At 52.9% G+C, this 25,821-nt stretch overlaps 8 protein-coding genes and 1 pseudogene across 9 annotated transcripts; 6 read left to right on the top strand and 3 right to left on the bottom strand.

The window, feature by feature from the left end:
* Positions 1–378: 378 nt before the first annotated feature.
* BU25DRAFT_274134 (uncharacterized protein) lies at positions 379–2,659 on the top strand. Its single transcript, XM_033701856.1, has 4 exons — positions 379–1,872; positions 1,933–1,982; positions 2,046–2,100; positions 2,161–2,659. Exons 1-4 carry the CDS (start codon positions 590–592, stop codon positions 2,576–2,578), a joined length of 1,806 nt encoding a protein of 601 aa, XP_033563972.1. The 5' UTR covers positions 379–589; the 3' UTR covers positions 2,579–2,659.
* A 1,272-nt stretch (positions 2,660–3,931) lies between these two features.
* On the top strand, positions 3,932–5,081 carry BU25DRAFT_485828 (uncharacterized protein). Its single transcript, XM_033711246.1, has one exon. The coding sequence runs from the start codon at positions 4,075–4,077 to the stop codon at positions 4,999–5,001; it is 927 nt and encodes a 308-aa protein (XP_033563971.1). The 5' UTR covers positions 3,932–4,074; the 3' UTR covers positions 5,002–5,081.
* Positions 5,082–6,332: 1,251 nt separating this feature from the next.
* Positions 6,333–8,720, bottom strand: BU25DRAFT_489777 (S-adenosyl-L-methionine-dependent methyltransferase; the record flags this gene model as incomplete). Its single annotated transcript, XM_033711443.1, has 4 exons — positions 6,333–7,158; positions 7,207–7,470; positions 7,521–8,592; positions 8,645–8,720. 4 exons carry the CDS (start codon positions 8,718–8,720, stop codon positions 6,333–6,335), a joined length of 2,238 nt encoding a protein of 745 aa, XP_033563970.1.
* Positions 8,721–9,032: 312 nt separating this feature from the next.
* On the bottom strand, positions 9,033–10,026 carry BU25DRAFT_389069 (uncharacterized protein). Its single transcript, XM_033704498.1, has 3 exons — positions 9,945–10,026; positions 9,795–9,852; positions 9,033–9,734 (listed from the first exon to the last, which is right to left on the bottom strand). The coding sequence occupies exons 1-3, from the start codon at positions 9,998–10,000 to the stop codon at positions 9,288–9,290; spliced, it is 561 nt and encodes a 186-aa protein (XP_033563969.1). The 5' UTR covers positions 10,001–10,026; the 3' UTR covers positions 9,033–9,287.
* Positions 10,027–10,173: 147 nt separating this feature from the next.
* On the top strand, positions 10,174–11,409 carry BU25DRAFT_409041 (uncharacterized protein). The gene has a single exon (XM_033705967.1). The coding sequence runs from the start codon at positions 10,324–10,326 to the stop codon at positions 11,308–11,310; it is 987 nt and encodes a 328-aa protein (XP_033563968.1). The 5' UTR covers positions 10,174–10,323; the 3' UTR covers positions 11,311–11,409.
* Positions 11,410–13,462: 2,053 nt separating this feature from the next.
* On the top strand, positions 13,463–15,018 carry BU25DRAFT_274099 (uncharacterized protein). Its single transcript, XM_033701855.1, has one exon. The coding sequence runs from the start codon at positions 13,790–13,792 to the stop codon at positions 14,603–14,605; it is 816 nt and encodes a 271-aa protein (XP_033563967.1). The 5' UTR covers positions 13,463–13,789; the 3' UTR covers positions 14,606–15,018.
* A 794-nt stretch (positions 15,019–15,812) lies between these two features.
* Positions 15,813–18,758, top strand: BU25DRAFT_485820 (uncharacterized protein; the record flags this gene model as incomplete). The annotated part of the gene is made up of 5 exons (XM_033711245.1): positions 15,813–15,849; positions 16,001–16,121; positions 16,173–16,213; positions 16,267–16,699; positions 16,749–18,758. 5 exons carry the CDS (start codon positions 15,813–15,815, stop codon positions 18,442–18,444), a joined length of 2,328 nt encoding a protein of 775 aa, XP_033563966.1. The 3' UTR covers positions 18,445–18,758.
* Positions 18,759–21,992: 3,234 nt separating this feature from the next.
* BU25DRAFT_429993 (uncharacterized protein) lies at positions 21,993–24,033 on the top strand (the record flags this gene model as incomplete). Its single annotated transcript, XM_033708580.1, has 3 exons — positions 21,993–22,452; positions 22,507–22,565; positions 22,645–24,033. The coding sequence occupies 3 exons, from the start codon at positions 21,993–21,995 to the stop codon at positions 24,031–24,033; spliced, it is 1,908 nt and encodes a 635-aa protein (XP_033563965.1).
* Positions 24,034–24,343: 310 nt separating this feature from the next.
* On the bottom strand, positions 24,344–24,418 carry BU25DRAFT_t45 (annotated as a pseudogene). The gene has a single exon. The product of its transcript is annotated as a tRNA-OTHER (tRNA).
* Between the last annotated feature and the right edge of the window lie 1,403 nt (positions 24,419–25,821).

Genomic DNA, 25,821 nt, shown 5'->3' with positions numbered 1-25,821 from the left:
TCCTTTGAAAGAGCATGACACCAAAATATCTGAAGACAGGACGCCTTGCGCAAGGGAGATGCATTTGCGGCAGGTAAATTATTTCCGTGGGGAGATCTGCGACTCCTCATCCCAAGTGTGCAATTCAGGCGCAGTCTTGGGCGGTGACGAGGTTCGAGACGTGTGATGTCATACTTTTATTCTCCATGTTTGCGCTACCTTACCAACGACAAATCACAGCTATAATGACTTTGAAGCGCAAGTGCCCGACTGGCATAATTGCTTCCTTCCCGGTGTGGATTAGAATGCGCTTGCCACTAAAGCTATTATACCTCGCTGTGCCTTCATCACGCCAGCAAAAGCTCCTAACCTCCCCAAAATTCATCCTCCTCAAACCTCAGATCTATATTGTTTATACACGACTTGCATCCGAGGCTGCAGACGCCTAACCCTCACTACGGTCTTACCCACACGCTATTGCTCACCAAGCCGCCTCGCGCTTCCGTAGGTACGCCGGTTGTGGCCCAATCGCAGCCGAGACTGCTGAGCCTACCTTACGTCACACGCCAAACCTCGCCATCCGGTATCCTGGCGAGCGCCCCATAGAAAGATGTCTGTTCTTGCATTCAAGGCGCTCGGTTACGGCGCCGAACAGATACCAGACAAATTTTTTGAGAAAATCCCGGGCGGTTTCTTCAGGTCAGGAGAAGAGAAAAAGAACGGCAAGAAGAGTCGATCACCGCCCAAAGAGAAGTCCAGGCGCAACAGTGAGCGATCGCGACGAGAGCGCAGCCCTCTAAACGACCATTCAGACTACAGCGGCCACGATACAGATTACGAAGAAGAGCAAAGGAGGAAAGAGCGCAGACGCCGAAAGAGCACGGGAAGAAGCACTAGTAGGAGCTTAAGTCGCGGAAGAGACCAACAGCGCAGTAGAGACGTGGAAGGAGAATACAGCGGCAAAGACATGGCACACGCAGAGCAAGGTCAGGGTCAAGAACCGTATTTCCCGCCTCCGCCAACGTCCGAGTATGCGCCATACAACACCCAGGAACATGCCTCCAGGCCGGGCCAGGGTGACTACCGACCAACATCGGCCCAGCCTCAGTACAGCTACCCAACACAGGTAAATAGTCCCTTTTGTTTCCGAAGTGCGACAGTTCCGATGATGGCCTCTCATCCAACACCGGTGAACTCTTGTCCACCGCTGTTGCTGAACCGGCCGCCTTCGAACGCCCCATCTCCTTTTGCTGGTCTGCAGCCTCACCTATTCGATCACCTCCATCGTGGCACTCCAATCTCAGCTTCTTTCTCGCCATCCTATGAGCCGCCTCTTGCGGCAGTATTACGCCTCCCTCCTACTAACTCTCCCCAGCCAGCATACGGCCAATCGTTTCCAACACAGCCGCCCGTCAACAGATCTGACGGCACCTCGCCGCCTGCAGTAGCTTACGGTGACGAAACTGCACATCGTTGTGAGGAAATCCAGCACGCAAAAGCCGGTCAAGCGCCGCGATCAGCCTCCGCAGCGCGCTACACTCCTGGCCCTGGATATGCTCCTTCGCCTGCAGTGATGCCTGCGGCTCCGATTCCTCCTTCACCTGTTGGTGTTAACTCTCCGCCAGTTGGTGCAAATGCGCCGTATGCTCCTTACAACCCTGCAATCTATGCCGCTCACAACCCCGCCTACCCTCCTGGAAACGGATACGCCTCACCACCACCATTCTACCGCCAGCAATCACGCTCTCAGCCTTCATTCGACCAAAACCAGTATCACTCTTCCTACAACCCCCGCAGCTCCGACCAGCAAGTCGCTCCGTACGACGACCGCCACTCCCCTAGCCGTCGTAGTAGTACCAAGCACAATCGCCGAGAACATCGGCAAAGAGCTAGGTCTGCAGATTCCCGCAGTCCGCGTCGTGAAAGTTCTCGTATGTCTGACATGCGTGGAAGGTTCGATGACATGGATCTGCGGACAAAAAATCTAGGGGCTACAGTGGCTGGTGCGTTGGCAGGAGGCTTTGCAGGCAGAGCTGCGGGTAAGAGTAGGCTGACTATGCTAGCAGGTGCCGCGGCTGGTGCGTTGGGTGGGCAGGCGATCGCTACTAGGAATGTCGACCGGTATGTGTATTGTAGAGATTAGGATAAGCGATGTTCGGACATAGACTTACTTCAAAGCAGGGCCAAAGACGAGCATGGGCGACTCCCGTCGCGTTCGCGCTCACGTTCTCGACACCGAAAGCACGAAGATCGCGCCCACAGCCGGGACCGGAAGAGCGGTGGAGGCCTTCGAGCTAGAAGCCGAAGTATCATTGACCGCTTCCGCTCAAAGTCTCGAGGACGAGATGATCGTGACGACCGCAGCGACCGCAGCAGACGCGATGACCGTGATGACCGCGACAGGCATTACGACAGCGGCAGTCACTACGATAGTGATGATCGCCGCAGACGTCGTGACAGGAGCAGAGATAGTCGACGCCCCGATCGTGGATACAAGGTCCATGAAGAGTATGACTACTTCACTGAGTCCGATTCTGATGGTGACGAATCACCTGTCGTTCAGCGTAGGAAGAAGACTGTCAAGAGAAGGGACTACTAAGCGTCTGCTACAAGACGCAGTTAAACGAAGAGATGATTGTATGACTACCTTGAGTTTTTTTTTCTACTTTACGTCCAGCATATTGGAATGATGTTAGACAGGAACGATTGATAACTACGCAACGAATGAATGATGAATGACGACAACCACGAAATGAGATTTCAGTGTTTTCTTTCCAGATTTTCGGGTCTTTTCGAAGGATTCTCTTCTTGGCCTTTTGTTTGATTGTTGAGCGAGTGAAGTGCCGAACAATACGGTCAGCAACGGCCAAATCTACTAATTCACCACAACACTATCCATGCTTCAGCGGCCGTTCTTACCTTTCGACATCCGGAGATTCCCCGCATATACCATGACATTTCTCTCCATAATCGGCTCGCTTTCCTTACGCCACTACATGTTACAATCTCGGCCAAACTCAGGCCTTGCATCATCGGACCGTCTATTTCTCATCGTCTTATTTTGCCAAAGAATTCTTTGATCATGCGAGCCGGAATTGAGTCCGATGACACATTGTTATGTGAAGCACAGAAGTACCACGAGTGAGCCGTCATCGGTGGTGAGATGGGGAGTGGTGGTGTAGGTTTAGTGTTGCGGCCTGAAACAATAGGCAGAACGGTTGCTACTCCTAGAGATATGCTTGGGAGAACGAGCCGTGGGTATATGGGAGGGTATGCATGATGATGGACGCTCGGGCAAGGCGAATGGCACTGTTGCACCACTTGTATGTTCCTACATGTTGTGGACTGTCTGGATTGCGGAGGTGTTTTCCTGCGCAGTGGAGACGGGAACTGTGGGTGACACACCACCGAACAGTGTTCACGGCGAAGCAAAAAGCGATGTTTCACGGTTCGCACTCGCCCTAGCTGCACCGCGCACCCTGCTAGGGCTCTCGCTCAGGCCTTCACGCCGATCATCCCGCGGGTCTAACCGCATGCGCAGCTTCTGCGTTGGCGTCTCTTCCTTCTCGCTTTGTTCTCTGCAGCTCTAGCGTTCATCCGCCGTTCGAGAAAGCTTCTGGAAACGCGCCATCGTCACCGCAAGCGCGGCTGACAGGCCCCGGAGCGCTTCCGTTGCAGGGATCTGCAACGGTGGTCGCCATGTGGGTGTGTGGGATGGCGTTCCTGAATGGTAGATTCTGCGAGTAAGGATCTGGGGTGGGGTGACGGAAAGTGAGTTGGGAAGGGGTGGCGAGTCTACGGGCAGAGCGAACGGAGAATTTGTGGATGCAGGGCTTTTTAAGGCGGATGGGGGCCGCTGGGGTGCGAAGGTACAAAGGTGTGCTGCGCCCGGGTTATGGCTGTTTGGTCAATATCTTTTATATGAACATCTGATCCTATGAGGAGTTTGGAACCTGCAAAGAAAGAAAAGGCTTGGTGGAGCCTTGAGTCGAAAATCACACACACGCCTAAATATACATACTCGCTGTTTCCCTCAGTGCTGCAGCAGCGAGCGCCTTCCCCATTGCGAACGTCGCATACCAATCGTTGTTAGCCATGGCGCCGACGATTAAGTCTCTTTTCCTCGATATGCTCCCGCCTGAGCTTCGACTTCGCATCTACGACTACCTTCTCGTTGCAGACAAACCGTTGAAGGGTGTCATCGCCCGACGAAACACCAGATATGGCCTGGATACGAAGATCCTTCGAGTCAACAAGCAGATCTATGCGGAAGCCAGGAATGCCTTTTTTGGCAAGAACACCTTTTACGTCACAACACTGCCGAGCCAAAGCGATGACGATGTCGAAGGGTCCGGCGCATTCGAACCACCACTGCAAGTCAAGGACCTCCCATTGCTACAGCACTTGGAAATCGATCCATTGTACTATCCCAAGAAGTTGAGAACGGAGCCCAGTGTTGGAGGATGGAAGCCCATCTGTCCTGCTGCAGAGCGCTATATAATGAACCTGACGCACTTACTCACCTTCGTCAAGTCGACACTGCTGAGTCTGAGTTTCAAGGCTGATACGCGATCGTATGCGAGCTTCAGTGACGAAGTGTTCGGCGCACTGTCTTCAGATGACGAGAGCTTGGATGATTCGCTGGACGTGAAGAAGGTTCTGACGGCATTTCATATCATCGAAGGCAATCTACGGTTCACGAAGGCTGTATCAGAGCTTGTTGCAGTGAGAAGCGTATCGGTTGGGTTCTCCTTCCCCGAGTCAGACTTCAAGTTCAAAGTCGAGAAGCAGGAGCTGTGCAAGAGAGGGCTATTGTTTCTGGCATGTCAGACGGTCTTTGCGAGAACTGAGATCAAGATCAAGGCCATGTTGGAGAGGCTCAGTGATGATGGACTGGACGAAGCGGAGGAAGCAGAGGCACATGAGGGCGCTGCTACGTCAGACATCACATTAGGGGGGCAGCGCCGGGAACTGGTTGGCGTGGTGCAGGAGGCGAGGCACGTCGTGGAAATGATGAAGTGAGCCTGCTGGGCAGAACCGGACGACAGCAGATGATGATGATTCGATGATACCCATGTTTGAAAGAGTACTGTACATAAACCCTAGAGTAGATGTCGTTGTGATAACATAGTCAAGCGATGCAAATGTTGCGTGCAAAGTGTGTTGGTTGCAATGAGGAGTACAGATATGATCTGTCTGTCTCAAAGGCAGGTGTCACGGGTATACTCAGCCACGGCTAGGTATATAGACTATTCGGCCTCAGTGCTGCTATTCAGCACACTGTACCTTTTTGGGCCGTGTAGCGCAGTGGAGCCGAGCTGTTGCCTCACAGCAGGGGTGACAACAAGTAGTACAGAGTAGACTGTCTAGCTTAAAGGTCGGTTGAGATCCAAAGACAAACTTGATTGACTAAGTTGAACACGATGCCATAAGGGCAACATGTCTACGTGCTATATACTGCCCACCAGATCCTGCTTGTTGACGAGCAGGTTCGGTCCTGGCCTATCCGGATTGATTGTGGCTCGTTGACGAGCACCACGCCATGCTCGTTGACAAGCTTGTCACATGGGGTCTGCTTTGCGAGCGAGCGATCCCGTTAGGCGCTGGCCGGGCGGTCTTGACGTGCCGCACCTACTCCCAGGTCTCCGTGTTTGGTTGGTGGTTACTTATTGCCCCGTTGTCCTATCGTAGGACGTAGGATCGTAACATGTCCTTCCTGACTATAAGCTTTGCAAAATTCCTGATCATTTGCCTTGTAGGCATGAGGTGTCTCTCTGTGAGTCCTTTGATGTACTGCACAAGCTCCTTGTCACGGGTATATACTGTTCAGCTCCCAGTACCTGCTATCTACAGCAGTACCGTACCTTTTTGGTCAGTGTAGCACAGTGGAGCTGAGGTATGTGCCTCACACGCCTGCTCATTGCATGGGTGCACTAGTTGTTGTTTGAGCGCCTGGGCTTCACGCGATACGGTTTCCCCTTGTGTTGATGCGTTAAAGTTGAGTGTCAACAGTTGTGTTTTTAGCAAGGTTTTGGTACAAGAATCCTTCATCAAAGCCTAATGCGTTTATATCTACAAGAGCGTCTTGAACTGGCATCGTGGTGTTGAGAAAGAGGAGGCTCAATAGTATAGTGTGAAAGTGGTGGTGTGCGCATTGCGCGCACGCCCTCTTTGCCTAAGCAGTAACGCGCAGACGTTGTACAATAATCCTCATGTTACGTCCAAAAATTACAGACTCCGACAGCTGTACGTGTCAGAGCAAGTACTCGTTCGTAAACAAGCGATCATTATGATGCATGAGACAAGATTGACGTCCTCTTGCAGCGTTCTTCCTTCGTAGAGCGAACAGCCATTCATACGACTTCCTCCTCGCTATCAGACAGTTCGATAGTCTTTCCATTGTAGTGTTGCCAGAAGCTGCTCTCTCTTGTGCTAGTCGCCGCGCGCTTACTCTTGGGTTCAGCAGGTGAAGGAGTGTCGTCTCTACCATCTCCATTGCTCGGACTGTTGCTGAATGATCTTTTCTTTTCCCTCTTCACCTCCAAGTCATATCCCTCGAATGCCCGTTTTGCCCAAGCAGACGAATAATCGACGTGGTTCGCGTCGCTCAATGCCGGTTGAGAGAGGTACTGGTATGGCGACTGAGTGGCCGGACCGGTAAGATCGAATAGAGAAGTTGGCGTGTGCGATATTTCGGGAATATCAATACCCTTTTCGATCAAGGTGACATTAAGATCGTCAATATCCTCATCCGCTGTGATGAAGCCGTTATCGAATGCTTCGAGTGTCTGCGCGCACGTTCTGTAGACCAACTCTGCCATCAACGGCGGGAACATGTTCCCTACTTGCTTGATCGCCTGGTTCCAACTGCCAGCTAGATAGTGGTGGTAAGGGAGTGACTGAAGCAGCGCCAACTCTCGTGGAGTGAATTTCTCGCCGCTCCAATGAGGAGTCGTCACACCTTTCGTCACGATGCAATCGATGAACTTTGCGAACGGATCATACAGTCGTTCCTGGCACGAAACTTGCTTGTGCAGTGTGTGATAGAGGTCGCTCTCTGCACGTGTATGAAGTCGATCGAGGATCTTCAATGCATCACCGATGCTGACGTATGGCTTTAGGCCGTTTCCCGACGGACCATGGGTCGGCTTTGGGAATGGCGGCAATGGTGTGCCCTTCCTGAGACTTATCAGTACAGGCAAACCTTGGCTGCAAAAATAATCATACCTAGCCGCAATGATCACGACTCTCTTCCGTACCTGAGGCAGACCATAGTCGGCCATGTTCACGATCATGTAGCGTAAGTTGTATCCGGATCCGGCAGTGCTGATACTGTTGAGAACCTTATTGAAGTATTTGCGATTTTCCTTGAAGTTGACTAACCCGGTGGTGTTCTCGAGAACCACCACCCGCGGTTTCAACGCTTCGATCAGAGGCTTGATGATCTTCAGTTGTTTAATATTAACCTCATCATTCTTTCCTTTCCACGTACTACGCTAGATAAGTCAAACCGCAACAAATGAATTGAAAGCTGAACATACTGGGCAGGACTGAAAGTCTGGCAGGGATTGCTGATATTCAGAATATCACATCTCCCAATGATCTTGTGGTTGAGGTCCTTCAGGAATTCGAAAGAGTCCATGCACAACGGGATACCACCCGGGTTGTTCTTTTCCCAGGCTTCCATGGCCGTTTCGTTGTGATCTAAGCCACCCATGACCGTCAGACCGGCTTGATCAGCACCTCTCGAGGCCCCTCCGTTGCCGCAGAACATGTCGAAGAATTTGTATCGCTGCTTCTTTGCTGGAAGCGCAGTTCGAGGCGTATGTGGCGTGGATAGCTCTTCCAATGACAATGTTCGTCCGTGACCTCTCGAGGATGCAGACATGTTGACATGCGGCGTGGGACTGGAGTTGGCTCCAGACTGCTGAGAAGGTTGCGGCGCAGTCGTTCCTGTCTTCGACACGTGTCGGTATATGCCGCCATATACACCACCATTCGGTGATATGATGGAGGTTCGGCTCCACCGACAGACCAGTGCACCGCTTTGAAAGATATGTCTCCGCTGCTCCGTTCTGGATATACCTATCAGGCCCTCGTAGGTGCTGGCAGGTTTGTCGCGGAAGCTAAGCATGGGGAACGGCTTTTCTGTTATGTCGATTGCTCGCTTCCGTTCCACCTGTGCTATGGGGACTTCCTCCAGCCCTTGGACAAACCCTGGCCTATCGTCATCTTCTCTTACGACCAGGTGCTGCACGACTTCATTCAGACGTGGGCCCTCTCCATCGGAGTCCTTGCCGATGAGATACTTCTCTCGCATAAATCGATGGCCTTGAAGTGTGATCTGGCCTGTCTGATGCTCTTTGCATATCTTCACAATCTTGAGAAAGTCGCCCGAAGATTCCGCATCTGCGTTTCGGTGAGGAGGGATGTGCATCTCGACCGTGTCGCCAGGTCGGATGATTGTACCATCTGCCAATCTGTGCAAACGTATTTCATTATCTGAGCGATTTGGTTGTGTTTGCGCTCGCGTTGCGCTGGAGGCAAGGTTCGGACGATTCCCTGCGCTCTGATAAAGATCTACCGGACCTCTGGTATGATCTTCTTCGCTTGCTACAAAGCTTCTGTCAGCAAGAAGTCTGAGTGAATGAAAGGCATTTCATACTTAGATCGATCAGCTCAACCTCGACCTGCTCGTCTTCGCTGTCATCCACGATTTGTAGACAATCTCGATCCGTCATCGTGCCAATGCTGTCTCAGCTGGTAAGAACAGTTTGTGAAGGCTCCGCACTCCAGAGTTGTCTGTCGAAAGTTGCGGTAGAAAAACAAAGAGCGAAAGGTAGCGTAGAGGAGGGAAGGGCGTCGTGGTCACCACGATGTTCGAGCGAAGATTTTGCTGGCGCGCGCAGAACGTGATACGCGGTGAGAGTGAAGTTTGACCAAGCCGCAGCCAAAGCGCGGTGACAAGGGCTGTCCCACACGATGTAGAAGGGGACAGCCGGACGTCATGGTGAACGTGAATGTGGGCAGCCTAGGAAGCGAGAAGCAGAATTGAGCAAGAAACGAAGAGACTGGATTCGACGTTAAGAGATAATGAAAAGGTGGGAGGCGGTGCAAAGCCGTGCACGCACACGCATGTACGACTCGAGAGATTGCAAACAATCTCAAAACCCAAATTGAACATGTGAAGGAATAGGAAGCCGCTCTTGGGTCACTTTTGCAAGCCCACTCTATCTTGTGCAGAACCCCAATCGGCCGAGCTTGTCTTATCATTCGTGGTAAGCACGTGTGTTACCACACCTTGTCGCTCACCGAATCGTCCTCTCGACGAACTCTTTCTCCAATCTTCCTACTTCCCTCTTGAAAGTCTCGACTTCTTTCCAGCAGTCCAGCGGTCGACGGTCGTGCATCCTCAAGCATGTGACAACGTCCTCCTTGGCCTTGTTTAGGTCCGCATCAACCTGCTCCAGCTTCTTCCTCTGCTCGAGCTTCGCCCTCAGCTGCTCGATCTCCTTTGTGACGCTTGTCCTGCTCATGTCCTGCTGCTTCTTCTTCTCGGCGAGGGTGGACGAGGATGATGTGGCATCCACGAGCTTCTCTGTTAGGGAGGGCTCCGATTGCTGAGGCTCCTCACCGGAGAGGGTCTCGCTGAACTTAGAGAACTCTTGTGATCCCTGTTCGCGCAGTTTCTCGAGTTCGGCGGTCAGGCGCTCCTGGTACTGCAGTTCTTGCGCTTTCGAGCGCGTGGCATCCGTCTGGTCTGAGCATCAGCCCCAATTCATCGTCTTTTGCGCTATGATCACGGAGCGACTTACGAAGGTGTTCTTCTGCAGCGAGTCTACCAGTTCGTTCGAGAACCGGACGGGGTGATCTCTGCGCGCAAACTTATCAGTACAAGTACACAGCTTGCTTGTTGCTTCTATAGATAGTCACAACAGCCATTGGACCAGCGGAACTTCACATACGCGGAAAAGACATGCTGCTTGACCTCCGAAGAGGGTTTCGAGTTCTCTGCGCCCATGTTGCTGTGGTCGGAGGTGTGGGATGCCAACGCGATGATGCAGCTGCTGGGAGAAGTCGGAGTTCAGGCTTGGCCGAGCGTTGCGCGCGCTAAGACGAATACAGCAGTGATCGGCGCAGCAGTTGGATTCACCAGAAAGTTGACGCCATGTCTAGAGCTCAACAACACGACATCTGTCCTCATGACTAGGCAGCTCAGCTGGCCACTATAACAACATACTTATTTTCACACAAACAAATCCGTTTCTCTTATGTTCCTATTCTCACAACCACACGTTACTACATAATATCTGGAACTAGGCAACGCGTACACCATTCGCAAACATGCTACAATCCTCTTTGTCAGGATGGCTGAAGAAGCCAGCGGCGAGCAAAGAGATTGCTCGGCCTCCACTATCGCCTCCGCCAGCTTCAGCAGCACCGAAACGACCTCCACCACCTCCGAAATCTGTCTCCGCACCTCCCCGCATGCCAATGAATCGCGTACCCTCAAGCACGACTCCAATGCCTAAGACAACAGAGCAATGGAACGACATACCAGAAGACTTTCTCTCAGCACCTCTGTCACGACCGCGATCAAAGAAGAGCCCGCGACCTTCAGCTACAGGCACACCAGCGAACATCTCAAGAGCACCGACACCAATCGGGCTTTCAAACGAGACCCCACCAACAGCGACCGAGACACCCTCGACTGCGGCATCGACGCCTCCAATGCTAACCTCGAAGTCCTCAATACCATCGCTCTTCTCACTGCGCCCCCTCCCACCGAACGTCAAACTTGCACCCCTCACAAACGAGCACCTCGATGCATTCAAACGCCTCAACGCCCTCACACTGCCCATACCATACCCAGAGTCATTCTACAAAGAGACAATGACCGAGCCGCACCACAGCATAACCTTGATCGCCCTCTGGCACTCCGCCTCAAAAGACGCCACCGAAGAGGAAAAAGAGAAAACTAACCCGCGCCTCATAGGCGCAATTCGGTGCCGTCTGCTCCCTTCCGCGCAACTCTACATCAGCACTATCGGTATACTGTCACCGTACCGCACACACGGCATTGCGATGCACTTGCTCCAAGCAGTTGTTAAGAATGCAGTCGCAGAACACGGAGTGAGGTGCGTGACGGCGCATGTGTGGGAGGCGAATGATGAGGGCTTGGAGTGGTATAAGAAGAGGAACTTTGAGATCATGGGGAAGGAAGAGACGTACTACAGGAAGTTGAAGCCGCAGGGCGCGTTCCTTGTGAGGAAGTGGATTGGTGTGGGGGATTTGTTGGGAAATGGGGAGTGGGAGAATGGGCATGCGTAGTGAGGGTTGGGAGAGGAGGTAGAGCATGTTGAAAGACTTGTACGAGTAATGAAAAGTTATGATACCACGCGACGCGATTAGCAGATACACAAATGGAAAGACATTTTGCTCTGATGGCAGACACTCTTGCATTTCATACAACACTGAGTCGAGTCTGCAAGTGAGAGCTAGATGTTACACATGGCACCCACGTTCTGTTCGCGATCGTCATACCGCAGAATCATTATCCCAATCAAAGTACCCCGGTGACTTCAGCAGTTCCGGTCAACGATAACCTCCTTGGTCGCCCGGTGGCACCTCGCTTTCGCATTGAGCTCATGCTAGGACCAAGACTCATCGACGATCAAGCCAACCTGTCTGCACTCTTGTCGCCTTCATCACCCTCTTGCGACTGGATATGCTGCAGTAGCGAGTTCGCTATTGATTGACGTCTCGCTTCGCACGCGATGTTTACCTGGTGGCGAGTATAGCCGTAATATCCAGTGCAAGACGTCTACTACTTGGTCATTACGGTATCCGGCATATTCATCTCCTAAGCCCTTATGCGTAAGATGAGTATGGGGATGAAGGAAGGCACTGCTGTCCAACCGAGAGCATCCCCAGATTCTTATCTGAAGCAGACCGTTTAAGATGGAATGTACGCGAGCCTTAATTCCTGCACTATACATCCTTACTCACAGAGCGGACATAGATCAGCGGCAACGTGTGAAGGCACACGCTACTCATCTGTTGTAGACACATCCTTTCTTGTCAGAGAGCAAAATGATGTGGGAAGTAGATTTTGTTGATCGGTGGCGATGTATAAGGATACAAGCGAGCCGTTACCAGGGTATGATTTCCATTCGGCAGTCACTGTATTCGCATGTCTCCTGAGTCGCCAGAATAGCGATATACTGCAGTTGAGGTGAGGTCTCTCAGTGGCGATGTGCACACATCGCCCTCGCACTCGCTGGCCAACAATCGCAAAAGCATCTTCACCGTTCGACTTCGGCGTGAGCGCTCGGTATGAGCAGCATCCGGATCCTTCTCCTTTACAACGCATATCCAAAATTGCGATATCAAACATTGTCGACGTTAATGTCCAACCGTTGATGTCCGCGGAATACACCGTTTGTTTATGGTTGTGGGGTGATGTTTTTGGTACACGCTTTCTGGTACTGGAGTCTTGATGTTGTGATGACACGTGCTTAATACACGACCATTATTGCGAAGGCTGCGATTCCTCCCAATAGATGCAATTCTGCCGGTAAGCATAGTGTTGCACCGTAAGATGTCGATGTTCATGCGACATTGCGATAATTCGCTGTGTTGTTTCTCAGTGGGCGCGCTACGCGTACAAGAGCGGCCGCGGTCGTAAACCGTAAACGCGTCCATAAAAACAAAAGTGGACAATGACATACGATCGACGAAACGGAGGCGACGGGGCCGCGGAGCGCAGTGGGGCAGCGCGGCGGAGGCGTTTGCGTTCAGTCTGGTTCAGGAGAGCACGAGGTGATGAGGCTGAATTCGGTTAGCTGGGCCTCAATATCAAGAAAAGTGCCGAGAGGCTGAAAGCCGTGGCTTTTTGTGATTTGGTGTGGTGTACAGATTTCCTGCATAGTCGTGAGGCAATTCGGATAGATGCATTGAAAGGATGCCTGCAGACGTGGCAAGCCTCGATGATGTTGCGGACAGGCCTTTGGGGAGGGGATGTGCAGAGGGCCTGTCGATGGTTCTATTTTGGGCGCGGGCGTCGTGCGCAATCACACTAATCCTTCGCAGGGCAATAATTTCGCGTTTATGAGTGTGTTGAAGATCAGACGGCTGTGAGCATCGCATTCGCATTTCCCATGTCAAAGTTTTGCCTCTGATCAAGCGCTTGAAACCGTTTCGTGAGAGCTGTCAAGTTTCATGGGGGCCAAGGTGACGCATCGCCAGGGGATGATGAACCCGGTCGATACAAGAGTCAACGTAAGGCTCGGTATCAAACCGGCGGAGCTGGTATTATTGCTTGACTCGAAGCTTGGGAGCGGCGCTCGAGGAACTGCTGAGGGTTGTCGAGTACTGCTCTCCCAACATCAACCGCGGTTCAAGGTCATTGCCCTTACATATGAACGTGCAACCCTGAGGAGCTCAGATGTGTTCAGATAACACGTGCTCTTGTATTACTGAGCCCCTCTGAACATGGTTCGGCGCGTGGCATCCCGCTGTCAAGAGTGTTCATAATTTCCGTTGCCTGATTTTGATAGCTGAGGTTCAGAGAGATATCGAATGTTTTGCTTGAGTCAGGAAATTGTAGACCATATCTACCAAGTTTTGACGAGCAAGATTGCGCAGAGATTTGCGATTCATCCAGACGCTTGTTGCAAGATTGGAAATGATGTGCAAATCTGTCGTGACACCACAAGTTCGAGGGTGATGGAACGGATCGACTAGGAGCTGAATCTCGATCGTAGTGGGTCTAAAGAGACGGCGCCGACCCGGTCTTTTCGCTTGCAGAATGAACGACGCACAATTGGTTGTGTGGAACGCAATTGTCGTCAATTTCAAGGTGTTTACGGACGTCGTGGTCGTGAACAGCAGTGTGTGCAGTGCTTGGCAAGGCTTCCAGCTCGGGATCACAGCACAATGTTGGCTGCAACCAGGACCTCCGGAACAGCGATCGTCGAGCCGTAATAAAGAGATGGCCCCCGTTGTGACAGCATTCTTTCTTCTTCGAACTGATGATGTTGGAAGCTGCAATTCGACTTGCATTTGGTCGATATCGACTTCATCATATAGCCGATCCTGCTGCTCTCCAAAACGGTGCCAAGCCGCGAGTCGTGCTGTTCGCTCTTCAACGTGTGCAAGCTATTTTCATTTGCTGGACACTCGTCGCCGATGCGGGTTTCCCGCGTTCACAGCGAGCGTGCAAACTCAAAAGGGCCCCGCCTCAACGCTCCGCCTTTGCCTTGGCAATAACGTTGTGGTCCAACTGCGGACGACGAGCGTTCCAAAGACGGACTGCAATGCTGGCAGAGGTGTGAAAGCGAGATTAATGTGGCCTTACGGCAGCCTCTATCTTAGGAGATTTGCAGGCTGCCGTTGGGAGGTCGACCAAGGATGTGGACGTGTCAGACCGTGCACGCAGGCTAATTTCAATGGGAATCGTATTTTGGTTAGGCTTGGCAGAGTCTTGTATGGGAACTCGTCCACCGACGTCAGGAGCGTTGAACTGCTGCAGCACCGGGCAGCAGGAACTTCTCAATTGGCTGCTGCGGGTTTGTTGAGTTCGCGCCAGCTCGCCGTCGAGGCACAGGCAGACAAAGAATCATGAGAGGGCCCGGATGGGCACGCGGCGGTACGGTGTACGAAGCTACGAGTGAGACTGTACAGGCGCGAGGCAGCCAAGCAGCGCGCAATTGCACAATCTGCAGCAGTCGCAGCGCGGCATCGTGCTGTGGAAGGTGTGCCCCCGGTGGGGGGAGCAGTGGTGGCCTGTCTCCCCTTGATAGGCGCCTCAGATCTGCCACTCTTGCATGCGGATCTCCAGCCTGCCCGGAACGCCGCGCAAGCAGCACGGCAGGGTTGTGAGATAGCTGCTTACCACTCACTGCTCGGTTCCGGACCAGCGAGCAGGCCGCGTACAACGCGTGAAGGGGACGCAGACCAAGAGTGAGACCGCGCAATGGGTTGACAGCTCTAGCTAAGAGCACCTGGAGCCACGCAGCGGCAGAGCGCATGTGCTGGCTCGCCGCTGGCTCGCCAAACCGTGGCTGCGCATCTGCGACACGTCTGTGATGCAAAAACAATGACGGCACTGGGCACGGGCCCCGCCATAATCTTCAGAGTGGTTAGCACGGTTAGGCGTCTCTTGCGCGCGATAAGTGCAGCACTACGGGCAGGACGGGCTAGCGGCAGGACCCAGGCAGGCATGGGCAGACATGAGCGCGGTGGGCACTGCAGTGAACGGGTATCAAGCAAATCAAGCAAGCTGTGAGCAGAGCAGCCTCCCTCGATCGGCCTACCAAATTGCTCCCTCTCCTGCGCGTGCTCTCCGCCCATTCCCATCAACGCATCCTCGTTCTCAGCTTGCCTGACTTGCATTCCCCTCTGCTCGCTGCCAGCGTCCGCTCGCTTTCCTCCTGCTTAGCATCAAGTCTGCCGTGACACCTGCGCTGCATCGCCCGCGCGCCCATTGGCACTTTCCCACGCCGCCCTATCGCCGTGTCTGTGGCTGCTTCCCGCCTTCCGTCGTCGCGACCGTTGCGCCTTTGTGTTGTCCAGTTATCCTTTCTGTCCGCTCTCGCCCTCCCACTCCCTCGATTCGATTTGTTCCATGTCGACCTGGTGAACGAGTCCATCGACACCGCACGCTCGTTTCTGCCGCTATCTTAATCCGTAATCGCCCCGTCGCTGCCAGGTTTGCTGCTGCGCTGTCCGCGCTCTAGCAACGCGGCACCCATCGCCAACTTTTTGGCTCCTCGTTCTCCGCCGGCCACTGCACCTCACCACCCGCACACCACCTAACCACATCGCCCGCCATGGCTCCGGCCGTCCCCAGACTGCGCATTCTGTCAGGTGCGTCATCACTCCAAGTCCCGGAGGGCATTCTCTGCACCTACACGCCCGGGGCAGGGTGCATACGGCTCAGCGCTGTATACACGGCTCTGCCCCGAGAACGCTGAGAATGCTTCTAGTATGCACCAGAGCTTCTGCTAACAGCTGCTAGTTGGCGGAAATGCCGTCTCAGCGTTCCTCTCATGGCGGTTACAAACGACCAACGCCTGCGACGTCACACTCGTGTGGAAATCAGGATATGAGAGCGTCGCACAGTACGGCATCTCGTTCAAGTAAGCACCCTGGCCTCAGATTGTCTTCATCGACGCTAACGACCACTCCAGGTCTGCCCTCTATGGCAACGAGCGCTTCAAGCCCTACTCTGGTGAGTTTGCGGGTCTTTCTCTGCCGCTAGCACGGCACTAACAGCGCTTGCAGTCGTTCGAACCCCCGAAGATGCCGCCCATTCTTCCAAACAGCCCTTTGACTATGTTCTTCTCTGCGTAAAAGCCCTCCCTGACGTATACGATATCGCCAACATCATCGAGTCGGTCGTCTCGCCCCAGCACACCTGCATCCTTATGAACACCACACACAGCCTGGGCGTCGAATCATACTTGGAGCAGCGTTTCCCTACAAACGTTGTTCTGTCATTGGTATCAGGAGCAGAGATTTCACAACTTGGTGCTAGCGAATTCGAGCACAAGGGAGCGACTGACATCTGGGTCGGCCCTGCCAACAAGAACGCTGCCATTCCAGCGCAGATTCAGTCCGACATGGCTGAGGCGCTGGCCATGACGTTGAGTTCGGGGCAGGTCGACTGCAAGGTCGCACCCAACATAAGGCAACAGCAATTTGAGCGTATGATAGGGTATGTTGCGTCCATCTCCCTCTGACAACATATCACTAACAAGCTACAGTCCAATCGCTTTTCACCCGGCCAGTATTCTCTTTGAAACAGCAAACCACGCCGAACTCATGGAGAAAGTTGGTGTTCGTGCTCTAATCGCTGGAGTGCTCGACGAACTCCTTGCACTTGCCAACGCTCAGGGCTGTACGTTCCCAGCCGATTTCAAGGAGACCACAATTCGCCAGATGACCCAGCCACAAGAAGCCAATAGCACAATGTGGATGGACTTCGAGGCTAAGCGTCCTATGGAGATCGAGACATATCTTGGATCTCCTCTCAAACTTGCTCTCGAGGTCAAGGTCGCTGTCCCTCGTATCGAGACCCTTTACGCTACCCTTCATCACATCAACATCGTCAACCGAAACCGACCGGCTGCTGGTCCTACCCCCACACCCGCTCAAAACATGCAACACCCACCGCCTCCCCCTAGGCTCTCGTCAGCCCCTCTGCCTAGAGGCCCGCCAGTCCCAAACGGACCAGGACCCATCATGAACGGAAACGGTCCCATGAAGGGTGGGCCTCGTCCTGGAAGCCGCGCACCTTCAATTAACGGTGCCCCACCCATGATGCGTCGCGGCCCACCACCAGGTATGAACGGCTATCCTCCACGCATGAACGGCGCTCCCAATGGCCAACGTCGTCCATCTCTCGAGGCCAACGACTTGGAAGAGTTCTCGCATCTAATGCTGTACGATGACATGGTCGAAGGTGGTCCTCCCGGTGCACCCAACGGCCCGTACGAGAATGGTGCAGCTTCATCAAACAACCTGTCTCTGCGGGAGAGGGAATTGATGATCAGACAGCGCGAGATTCAGCTCCGGGAACAGGAGCTCAACATGCGCCGCGGTCCTCCTCCGGGCCAAGCCCGACGACCCCCACCACCGCAGTCTATCAACGGTTTCGATGATGACGATGACGAGGATGACTTCTTTGATCCGATGGCAGGAGGTCGCCAGCCTGGTCCGATGATCGATCCCGACAACTTCGATATGATGAGTGTCACCTCGCGGCGCAACCGTAAGGTCCCCAGCGCAGGTCAGATCCGCAAGAACCCCGAAGGTATGGGCTACATGCCCGGCCCTCAAGGTCGCTCGAGAAACCCATTCTCACGCCCCGGAATGAATAAGAGAACTTCCGCGGGTATGGCGTCTATTCCTGCGCTACATTCGGACATCATGAACGACCCTCTGCTGGGCTACTCCTCTAACCGATACGCCGATGTCGATCGTGGCGCTATGGGCGCTCAATCGAGAACCAACTCACTGACTGCATCACGTCTAGACGAAATGCAAGGAGGTGGTAACTATGGTGGCTACCCTTCAATGAGCCGCCGCACAAGCCAGTCGCCTGGCAACCCTCTCAGCCCTGGCCCTCGACCGATGGGTCGACCTTCTCCCCCTAACGGCTACGCACCCAACGGCATGCCACCTAATGGAATGCCTCCCAACGGAATGATACCATCGAACGGTATGCCTCGCAATGGGCCAAACGGACCTCCTGGCATGAGACAACCCGTTCCCCTCGCGCCACAACAAGTTGAACAACACGCTGGGGTGAGCAATCTTTACCCGCCCAAGTCTCGTCCAAATGTTCGCAGTCTGACTGGATCCGCAAGCGCTAGCGCGGGTAGTAATTCCACCGAAGAAAACTCGGCACACAGCAGCCAGAGCAGCCTAGGACCCCGTCCTCCACTCGGCGTCCGGTAGAAGAGGAGATCTCATCGATTCACATTTGCGGCGATCGGTTTGGAGTATGTTCGGACTTTGCATGGACAGCGTTTGTGGCGACACTTTGACGAAACTATCTATTGTATTTGGAAGCTGGCGGGCTTTCCAACCACGGAATACCTCCATGGACGCGCACCTTGATGTCAACTATCAATTGGTCTTCGATTTCCAATCGGCTTCTCTTCTCGAACACGCATACGCACCAGATTTTATCCCGACCGCAGCACATTGGGGTTGGAAGGGCTTCATGAATGGCCAGGGGCTGATTTAGCCCTGTGGCAGACACTTAATGATGATTATAGAATTTGGCTGGGGAGGAACATTTTCACGTATACAGACCAACCTGGCGACGAGGTTGTTGCTTCGGTTATTTCCTTTGTCACCATCGTACATATTGTAGACGTTTTTGTGGCGGCGTCGTTCTCACTTTGCACTGGCACTCGCTAATCGTGTTTCTTGCATGAGTTGCTCAGTGGGCTGGGTCTTGTTTCGATTAGGAGTTTTGATACATGCACATGCTTTTTGTTTTTTGGCATTTATCTCTGCCGTTGAGGCACCCCCTTACATTGCTGTGTCTGGCTTTGGACTGACACAGTGTACACTACTATCGTCTATTCCCTTAGCGACGTTGTTGCAGACAGGATTGGCAGAGAGCAGAGCAAGCCCTTGAGGCAGGAGCGACAGACCATGTAGCGATGCATACTTCGTTGAGCACGTAACAAAAGCAAGACGTTCCTTCAGACCCACTTCTTTGAAAGCACTTTCTCATCTGACCAAAAATCCGTAAGGAGCGACCGAACCAAATGCACCTTTACTGATCACGTCCACTGCGTTCGACAACCAGCTCCATTCGCAGTTCGCGTCACGTCTTCAGACCATCAGGCAATTGCTAGCCACCTCCATTCGGTCCTATGTAGGGACAGAAATGTCACCTCATTGCTTCGGCGTGTGTACTACAACCATTCTGTTGCTATCGAAGCCCTCGAGTACTTCCCAGTCCGCTTCGGTGCTGGGGTTTTCAACTTCTAAATTCAATGAATCACCCTACCGTTGATCAGCGCCTGTCAATGCGACCTCACCAGGGTGGATCTGAAGGAAAGCTGAATCGCATACCTACACTTTTTCGAGATGTACGGCGGTGCTCATGCAAATGCCTATTGCGGAAGCTCTTTTCCTTCGCTTGGGGCCTACGAGAGGCGTAGCATGCATTCTTTGAGAAAGGCATGTCGAGGGCCCAGATCTCGGATAGTGTCGAGGACATGATTGCGGCTACTCACCTTTCAGGACTTCAATTATGGCTCGCTTGAAGAAAGAGTGGGTAAGGTGCACTTCGAAGACATCAACGAAACTATTATAGTCGTGTAACTCGTTATTGGTGTGCAAGTCGCTTTCTCATCTTGCCTTGAATACCTCCCATGTTTTAGGTGAACTCGCGCTCATGTCCAAGAATAGAAGGCTGATTACCAGAAGGAACATGCAAAGCGTGTGAGATGGGCTAGCATCAGGTAGAGTCACAAAGACTCCGGACGGAAGGGGATAGTGAATGTCAGAAGCAAGACCGAGGAAGGCAAGGCTTCGGCAAAGGCTACTCGGCAGTCGAACACGTTCAAGGCGTATCGAGCGAGCTTCAAGCCTAGGGTGCCAGCACCAGATCTCTACTGCAAGGGGTGCCCAAAAGGCTACTACCTCAGGCACAAGATGAACCTCAAGACCCATATGTCGACGTGCCCGGCCTACGGAACACCGCCAGATCATGTTTATGAAGGCTACCCGGAGAGGTTCTCCACCAAAAAGCTGTGCAACACGAAGGCGCACCAACAGAAGTGTCCTACGCATAATAATTAGGTGGAAGAGCAGGTCTGGCGGCGGCGATCCATTATGTATTCCGCGTTCGGCATATCGTATAGACTGTAGATTACTCCCCACGGCCTCCCCTATTTCCCATACTCTGTAGCTTGGTACTGCCTGCATCCAATGCCGGACATAGCAACATCTTCAGACTGTGTGATATCACCTGGGTAGCCTACAACAGTCCTGGACCTATCCGTTTCGAAAGTTGTCGTCACTGGACTGCAAGCCAGCGCAGTGGACATGCTGCCCTCTCTGTCTAGCCTGCAGTCTCGCCCCAGTGAACTGCAGCCGACTGAGGTTCAGCACTTGTCGGTGTGGAAGAGTTGAGATGGTTGAGTTGATTGATCTGAAGAGCTATGGCAGGGATCGATCGGGACTATATAGTAGAAGGGAATAGCTGTGAAAGGGTGAGGAAGCAAACCAAACTAACCGAATGAGCTGGACAATCAGAGCAACGGACCGCTGGACAATCAGCGTAGCGGACCGCTGGCAAACAATCGGTCGTGAGTAGTGACCGCCAGTTGTCAGCGAGTCGCGGGAATGCATGTTCTTGACAACCACCACCCAACAGCCACCACCTGGCACCCACAATCCGACGACTCACCGAAATGACCAACCAGCTTGCGCTACTATTGTACAGGTTAACCCCCATATCCATACCTCCCGTAAAATTCGTTTAGAGTACGCTGCATAACGCATCGACCGGTGTTGGCCCAGTGAAGCAAGTACGAGGCCTCAGCCTCGTGACGCTTCGAAAGCCTCCAGCAGTTTGTACGCCTTCGCATTCGTCATCATCAGCGTGAAAGAACGATACGACGCGAAGCATAAGCTGCGAACCTGAAGCCAGGAGATATAATGACACTGTGCTAACTCGAAAGTACCAGTGATCGAGCCCGCGAACAATCATATGCAGAGTCCAAGAGTCCAAAAAAAAATCGCGTACGGAATAGGCCCTCCCGACGTCTGGACTTCCATCCGGTGCTCTCAGCCTTACAGCTCAACCCAATGCCCAACTGCCAGGCGACGGCCGACATGGAGGATACGAAAGGGTAGCAGCATTGTGAGAGAAGTGACATTGATGTTTGCACCCAGTTGCCTCTACCTTTAGTTTTCGGCACTTCAGCATATCCGGAACCTGGTTTTTACTTTTGACAGCTGCTGTAAAGGGCTTCGGGGATGGTGCTGCCGGTATCGGTAACCTTGATGGTGGTGGTACTCGTCATGTGATGGCCTCACAACTGCACCTGGGCAGCCAATGAGAGCGAATTGGTCAGTAACGGGAGATGCAGTAAAGTGTTAAGGTCAGGAAGCTGTTTCAAGCACGTTCAGATATCTTCCGAACGTGTCGGGCCGACATGGCCGCTCGAATGATACTTGTGTCCAGATTCGAGGCTGGTGATGGTCTGACGGCCGCTGCGCACGATCGATGAAGCTTTGCCCTCCGCCAGATCGGCAGCCCCTCGTCTCAACTCCGCTAGCGCAGTGCAGTGAAAACAACACCTCCCCAAAGGAACACGGGCTGCTTCCAATTGCGAGGCCCAACGTCTCCCGCCCGTTTCCTCAACGAGTCGGCATGCACGGCGTTGCTGTTGTTGATTGCATGTAATTAAGTGAGGGCTGCCCAAGCTCGAGCTTACCCCTCACGTCATAGCTGTCGACCAAACAAAGCGGGGGTGATGCCCGTCAACAGACACTTCAGGAGGTACAGCGCTCCTGCAAACCCATTTAAAGCCACCACCGCATCCAGCAGGTCCCAGTCGAACTGGAGCCCTCCCCTTCGTAAACCTGGCCGAGCCTCCTTTGCGACCCACACTGTGATCGGTGCAATCGTCGTCTTGCTAGCGCTTTTCTTCCAAGTCTTTGCACCCCACTTCTCTCACACGGTCCTGCGCTTCTTCACTAAAGACCAGCATTGGCACGTCAGCTCCCCAGGCATCACCCTCCGCAACCCCGTACTCTTCCACGAGCCCCAGATCTGCCCGAAGCCCGAGCAGATAGTCGAGTTCGAAGGCACCTTCAACACCCATCCCAAGCGCAGCATGGCTCTCGCTGAGCAGGCAAAGCGGGTCGCCGCGGAGTTCGACTTCAGCAACGATGCTGTGAACAAGACGGTCAAGGAGTTCATCAGGGAGATGGGTATGCGCACCCAAACACACCATAGTGGGCGACTGAGAGGCTGACTGCGCGCAGACGAGGGCCTGCAACAGGACGGCACCGAGCTAAGCCAGATCCCTACCTACGTCACTGCCGTGCCCAATGGCACTGAGAAGGCACGCGACCACTTCTGAAGCCTGCTGCAGGGGACATAAAGGCTGACTGCGATTGTAGGGCCTGTACATGGCTGTCGACTTGGGCGGCACCAACTTTCGTGTCTGCTCCATCCAGCTGCACGGCAACACCACCTTCTCCCTCACCCAGAGCAAAGTCGCCGTTCCCCAAGAGCTCATGACCGCGAAGACATCGAAGGAGCTCTTCTCTTTTCTAGCGAAGCAGATCGAGAAGTTCCTCAAGGCACACCACGAAGACCACTACGCTGGCACACTCAAGCGTCGACAGACTGGAGGGCAGGCTGAGGAGATCTTCAACCTGGGTTTCACATTCTCTTTCCCCGTGAACCAGGTTGGCATCAACAAGGGCCTGCTCATGCGCTGGACAAAGGGCTTCGACATCCAGGATGCAGTTGGCAAGGACGTTTGCGCCCTGTTGCAGGCTGAGATTGACGAGCTGCACTTGCCTGTCAAGGTAGCTGCTCTTGTAAACGACACTGTTGGAACACTCATGGCCCGCTCGTATGCCTCGCCAGGCAAGACCGGGACATTGCTCGGAGCTATTTTCGGAACCGGTACCAACGGTGCCTACGTCGAGAAGCTGGACAAAGTCACCAAGCTCACAAAGGCTAAGAATGTAGGAGAGTTTGACAAGTCGACTGGCGAGATGATTGTCAACACCGAGTGGGGTTCCTTCGACAACTCCCTCCGCACACTGCCCAACACACCCTACGATGTCGAGCTCGACGAGAAGTCCGTCAACCCTGGCATCCAGATGTTTGAGAAGCGCGTGTCTGGCATGTTCTTGGGTGAACTTCTCCGTCTTGCTTTGGTCAAGTTGATCAAGGACCCCAAGGTTCCCCTGTTCCAGGACGACAACTCTTCGTCGAACGACATTCACAGCACAACACAGATCGACAGTGACAGCGTGATATTCAAGCAGTGGGGTATCGACACAAGCTTCTTGTCCATCTGCGCTGGCGACAACAGTGTAGGCCACCGTGTGATCAGGCAAACACTGGACAAAGACTTCGGTATCTCAGCTGCCAGCACCGAGGACGCAGAGGCCGTCAAAACGATCGCCGGCGCTATAGGTCGCCGCGCTGCTCGTCTGTCAGCCGTCGCCATCGGTGCCATCATCATCAACACCGGCCGTCTGGAAAAGTCCAAAAGCACCGCCACAACCGAGGACAAGGCTGGCATCAACCCTCCGCGAGGTGACTTCAAGGTCAACGAGGAGGATGTTGTCGATGTCGGTGTTGACGGTTCGCTTGTTGAGTTCTACCCCGACTTCGAGGAGCACATCAGGGAGGCCCTGCGCACAATCCCTGAGATTGGTAAGCGCGGCGAGAAGCACATCCGCATTGGTATTGCAAAGGACGGCTCTGGTGTTGGTGCTGCGCTCATTGCACTTATTGCTGGTCAGGTCCCCGAGCCTCAGCTGGACTAGATGCACTTTGAAAGCCTTGAGTTGTGACAGATGGTGGTATATATGTGAATTGAGGTCTTATGTGCAATATCATCATGTAGTTATGAAAGTAAATGAAATTAAAGCACACCACAAGTACACACTAGAGAATCAAACTGTACTGAGGCCGTCACGCTGTGATGTGCGTTACTTGAAGTGTAGCCAACTCCGTACATGACTCAAATGTCTCGGAAACAAGTGCAAAAAAGAATATTGCACACAAGACAGCAGACAAACTGTCTATTGTGCTTATGCCGAGAGACGTGGTGAGAGTTGACAAGAGCAAAAAGATCGCCCGACCAGGGACTCGAACCCTGAGCCTTGAGATTAAAAGTCTCACGCGCTAACCCTGAAACTTTGTTAATGCTTGCCCGAATATCTTCGTTGAACGGAGTGGTCTTACAATTGTGCCAGCCGGGCTGTTGTTGATGGGGAATTAATTTTTAATAAAAAATATATTCTTAGTATAAACAAACAGTAGCCAATATGCAGGGGCTAATGAGTCGAACAGACAGTCATCCCTGGTGTGGGTCCGAAGACGGGTTTGTGTGGCTGGTAGACTTGTCTTTGTTGCGTGTTGGACCTCGGTTGTGGTCCACTTAGGCTAACGGCAACTAATTTGGATGCTGACCTCACGACTCACAAGACACCACCGGAGGCGATTTGTTTCTCATCCTATCTTGCATGTTGATGATCATGACTACATGTCACGCTTGAAGCTCAAAAATAATCTAAAAAAAACCGTCGGATCGTCTGGTCGTTTCAAGTCAAACCATCGATCTGGACACAATTGTTGCCTTGTTGTTTTGTCGCCTTGAACCTGAGGCATACATGACCGTTTCACTCTCACGTATAGTCTTCCTTTCAAAATTTGAGCATTGACGCTATGTATCAGTGAACGAACCGGAGATGACTACACCACAACGTTTTCAAGAGCTTGCTCTTTGTTTGCGAGGAAGTCAGGAAGCACCGTGTGTTCCACAAAAACTGATTGTCGACTAACCACAAGGCTCACTATCCAAACATATCCAGAGGAAATATAATGGAGTCAGCATTATACCTATAGGATACGTGCAAAGCTACTCTGCTGATTTCACTTGTTCATGTCGACCCAGTCAGGCGAAACAAAGCGTCCGAACGGCTCCACAGCTGTAGAGCCCTCGAAGCAACCGTCCAAGCAGCAACAGTATAGATACGCTATCCTCGACTACTTTCATCAGGTTAACGGTCTATGAATTGGTTCCAATGAAGATCCTCAAACGTATGAGCATGTCTGTCGGATCATGCTCGAGGTCGTGGGCCGTACTCCGGAACCGGCGCGCTGGAGAATCAAGGTATGCGACCCTGTCAACAAGTTCTTCAAGATGAGTATCCCGGGTCAGAATGGAAGTGTACGAGTATTGTCGACGGTAAGGATTCCGACTGATGCTAGAGTGGCGAGGCATGAGAGGGAGTATCTTCGAGGATACGCTTGTAGAAAGTAGAGTGTCAGATTAGATGGATGAGATCCGCGAGGGACCGGCTACTTGTACAAACAACGCTAACTATATCAGGTAATGGATACCGGTGGAAACCACCTTCCAACAACGCTTTCGCACCCGCACAGAGACCACGGCTCAAAACATGAGTGTTGGGACGAATTTATCTCAGCAGAGTAATATCAGAAACTCAACAGCATTACAGAGTGATACACAGGGCGAAGATGAAGTGAGGAGCGAGAACAGTATGCGAGATGACGACGATGTCATTGGCGCCAGACAGTCAACCAAC

The sequence above is a fragment of the Macroventuria anomochaeta genome, assembly GCF_010093625.1.
Source record: "Macroventuria anomochaeta strain CBS 525.71 unplaced genomic scaffold BU25scaffold_9, whole genome shotgun sequence".
NCBI lineage: Eukaryota > Fungi > Ascomycota > Dothideomycetes > Pleosporales > Didymellaceae > Macroventuria > Macroventuria anomochaeta.
Note: the sequence above shows the minus strand (reverse complement) of the source record. Positions and strands in the feature narration are given on the sequence as shown.

Coding starts and splice junctions, on each gene's coding strand:
- BU25DRAFT_485828 (XM_033711246.1), top strand. CDS start 4,075: ATGGCGCCGACGATTAAGTCTCTTTTCCTCGATATGCTCCCGCCTGAG.
- BU25DRAFT_409041 (XM_033705967.1), top strand. CDS start 10,324: ATGCTACAATCCTCTTTGTCAGGATGGCTGAAGAAGCCAGCGGCGAGC.
- BU25DRAFT_274134 (XM_033701856.1), top strand. CDS start 590: ATGTCTGTTCTTGCATTCAAGGCGCTCGGTTACGGCGCCGAACAGATA. Junction 1,983..2,045: donor TCTAGGGGCTACAGTGGCTG/GTGCGTTGGCAG, acceptor CTATGCTAGCAG/GTGCCGCGGCTGGTGCGTTG. Junction 2,101..2,160: donor GCTACTAGGAATGTCGACCG/GTATGTGTATTG, acceptor ACTTCAAAGCAG/GGCCAAAGACGAGCATGGGC.
- BU25DRAFT_274099 (XM_033701855.1), top strand. CDS start 13,790: ATGAACGACGCACAATTGGTTGTGTGGAACGCAATTGTCGTCAATTTC.
- BU25DRAFT_389069 (XM_033704498.1), bottom strand. CDS start 10,000: ATGGGCGCAGAGAACTCGAAACCCTCTTCGGAGGTCAAGCAGCATGTC. Junction 9,853..9,944: donor AAGCAGCATGTCTTTTCCGC/GTATGTGAAGTT, acceptor GTTTGCGCGCAG/AGATCACCCCGTCCGGTTCT. Junction 9,735..9,794: donor CGCTGCAGAAGAACACCTTC/GTAAGTCGCTCC, acceptor TGCTCAGACCAG/ACGGATGCCACGCGCTCGAA.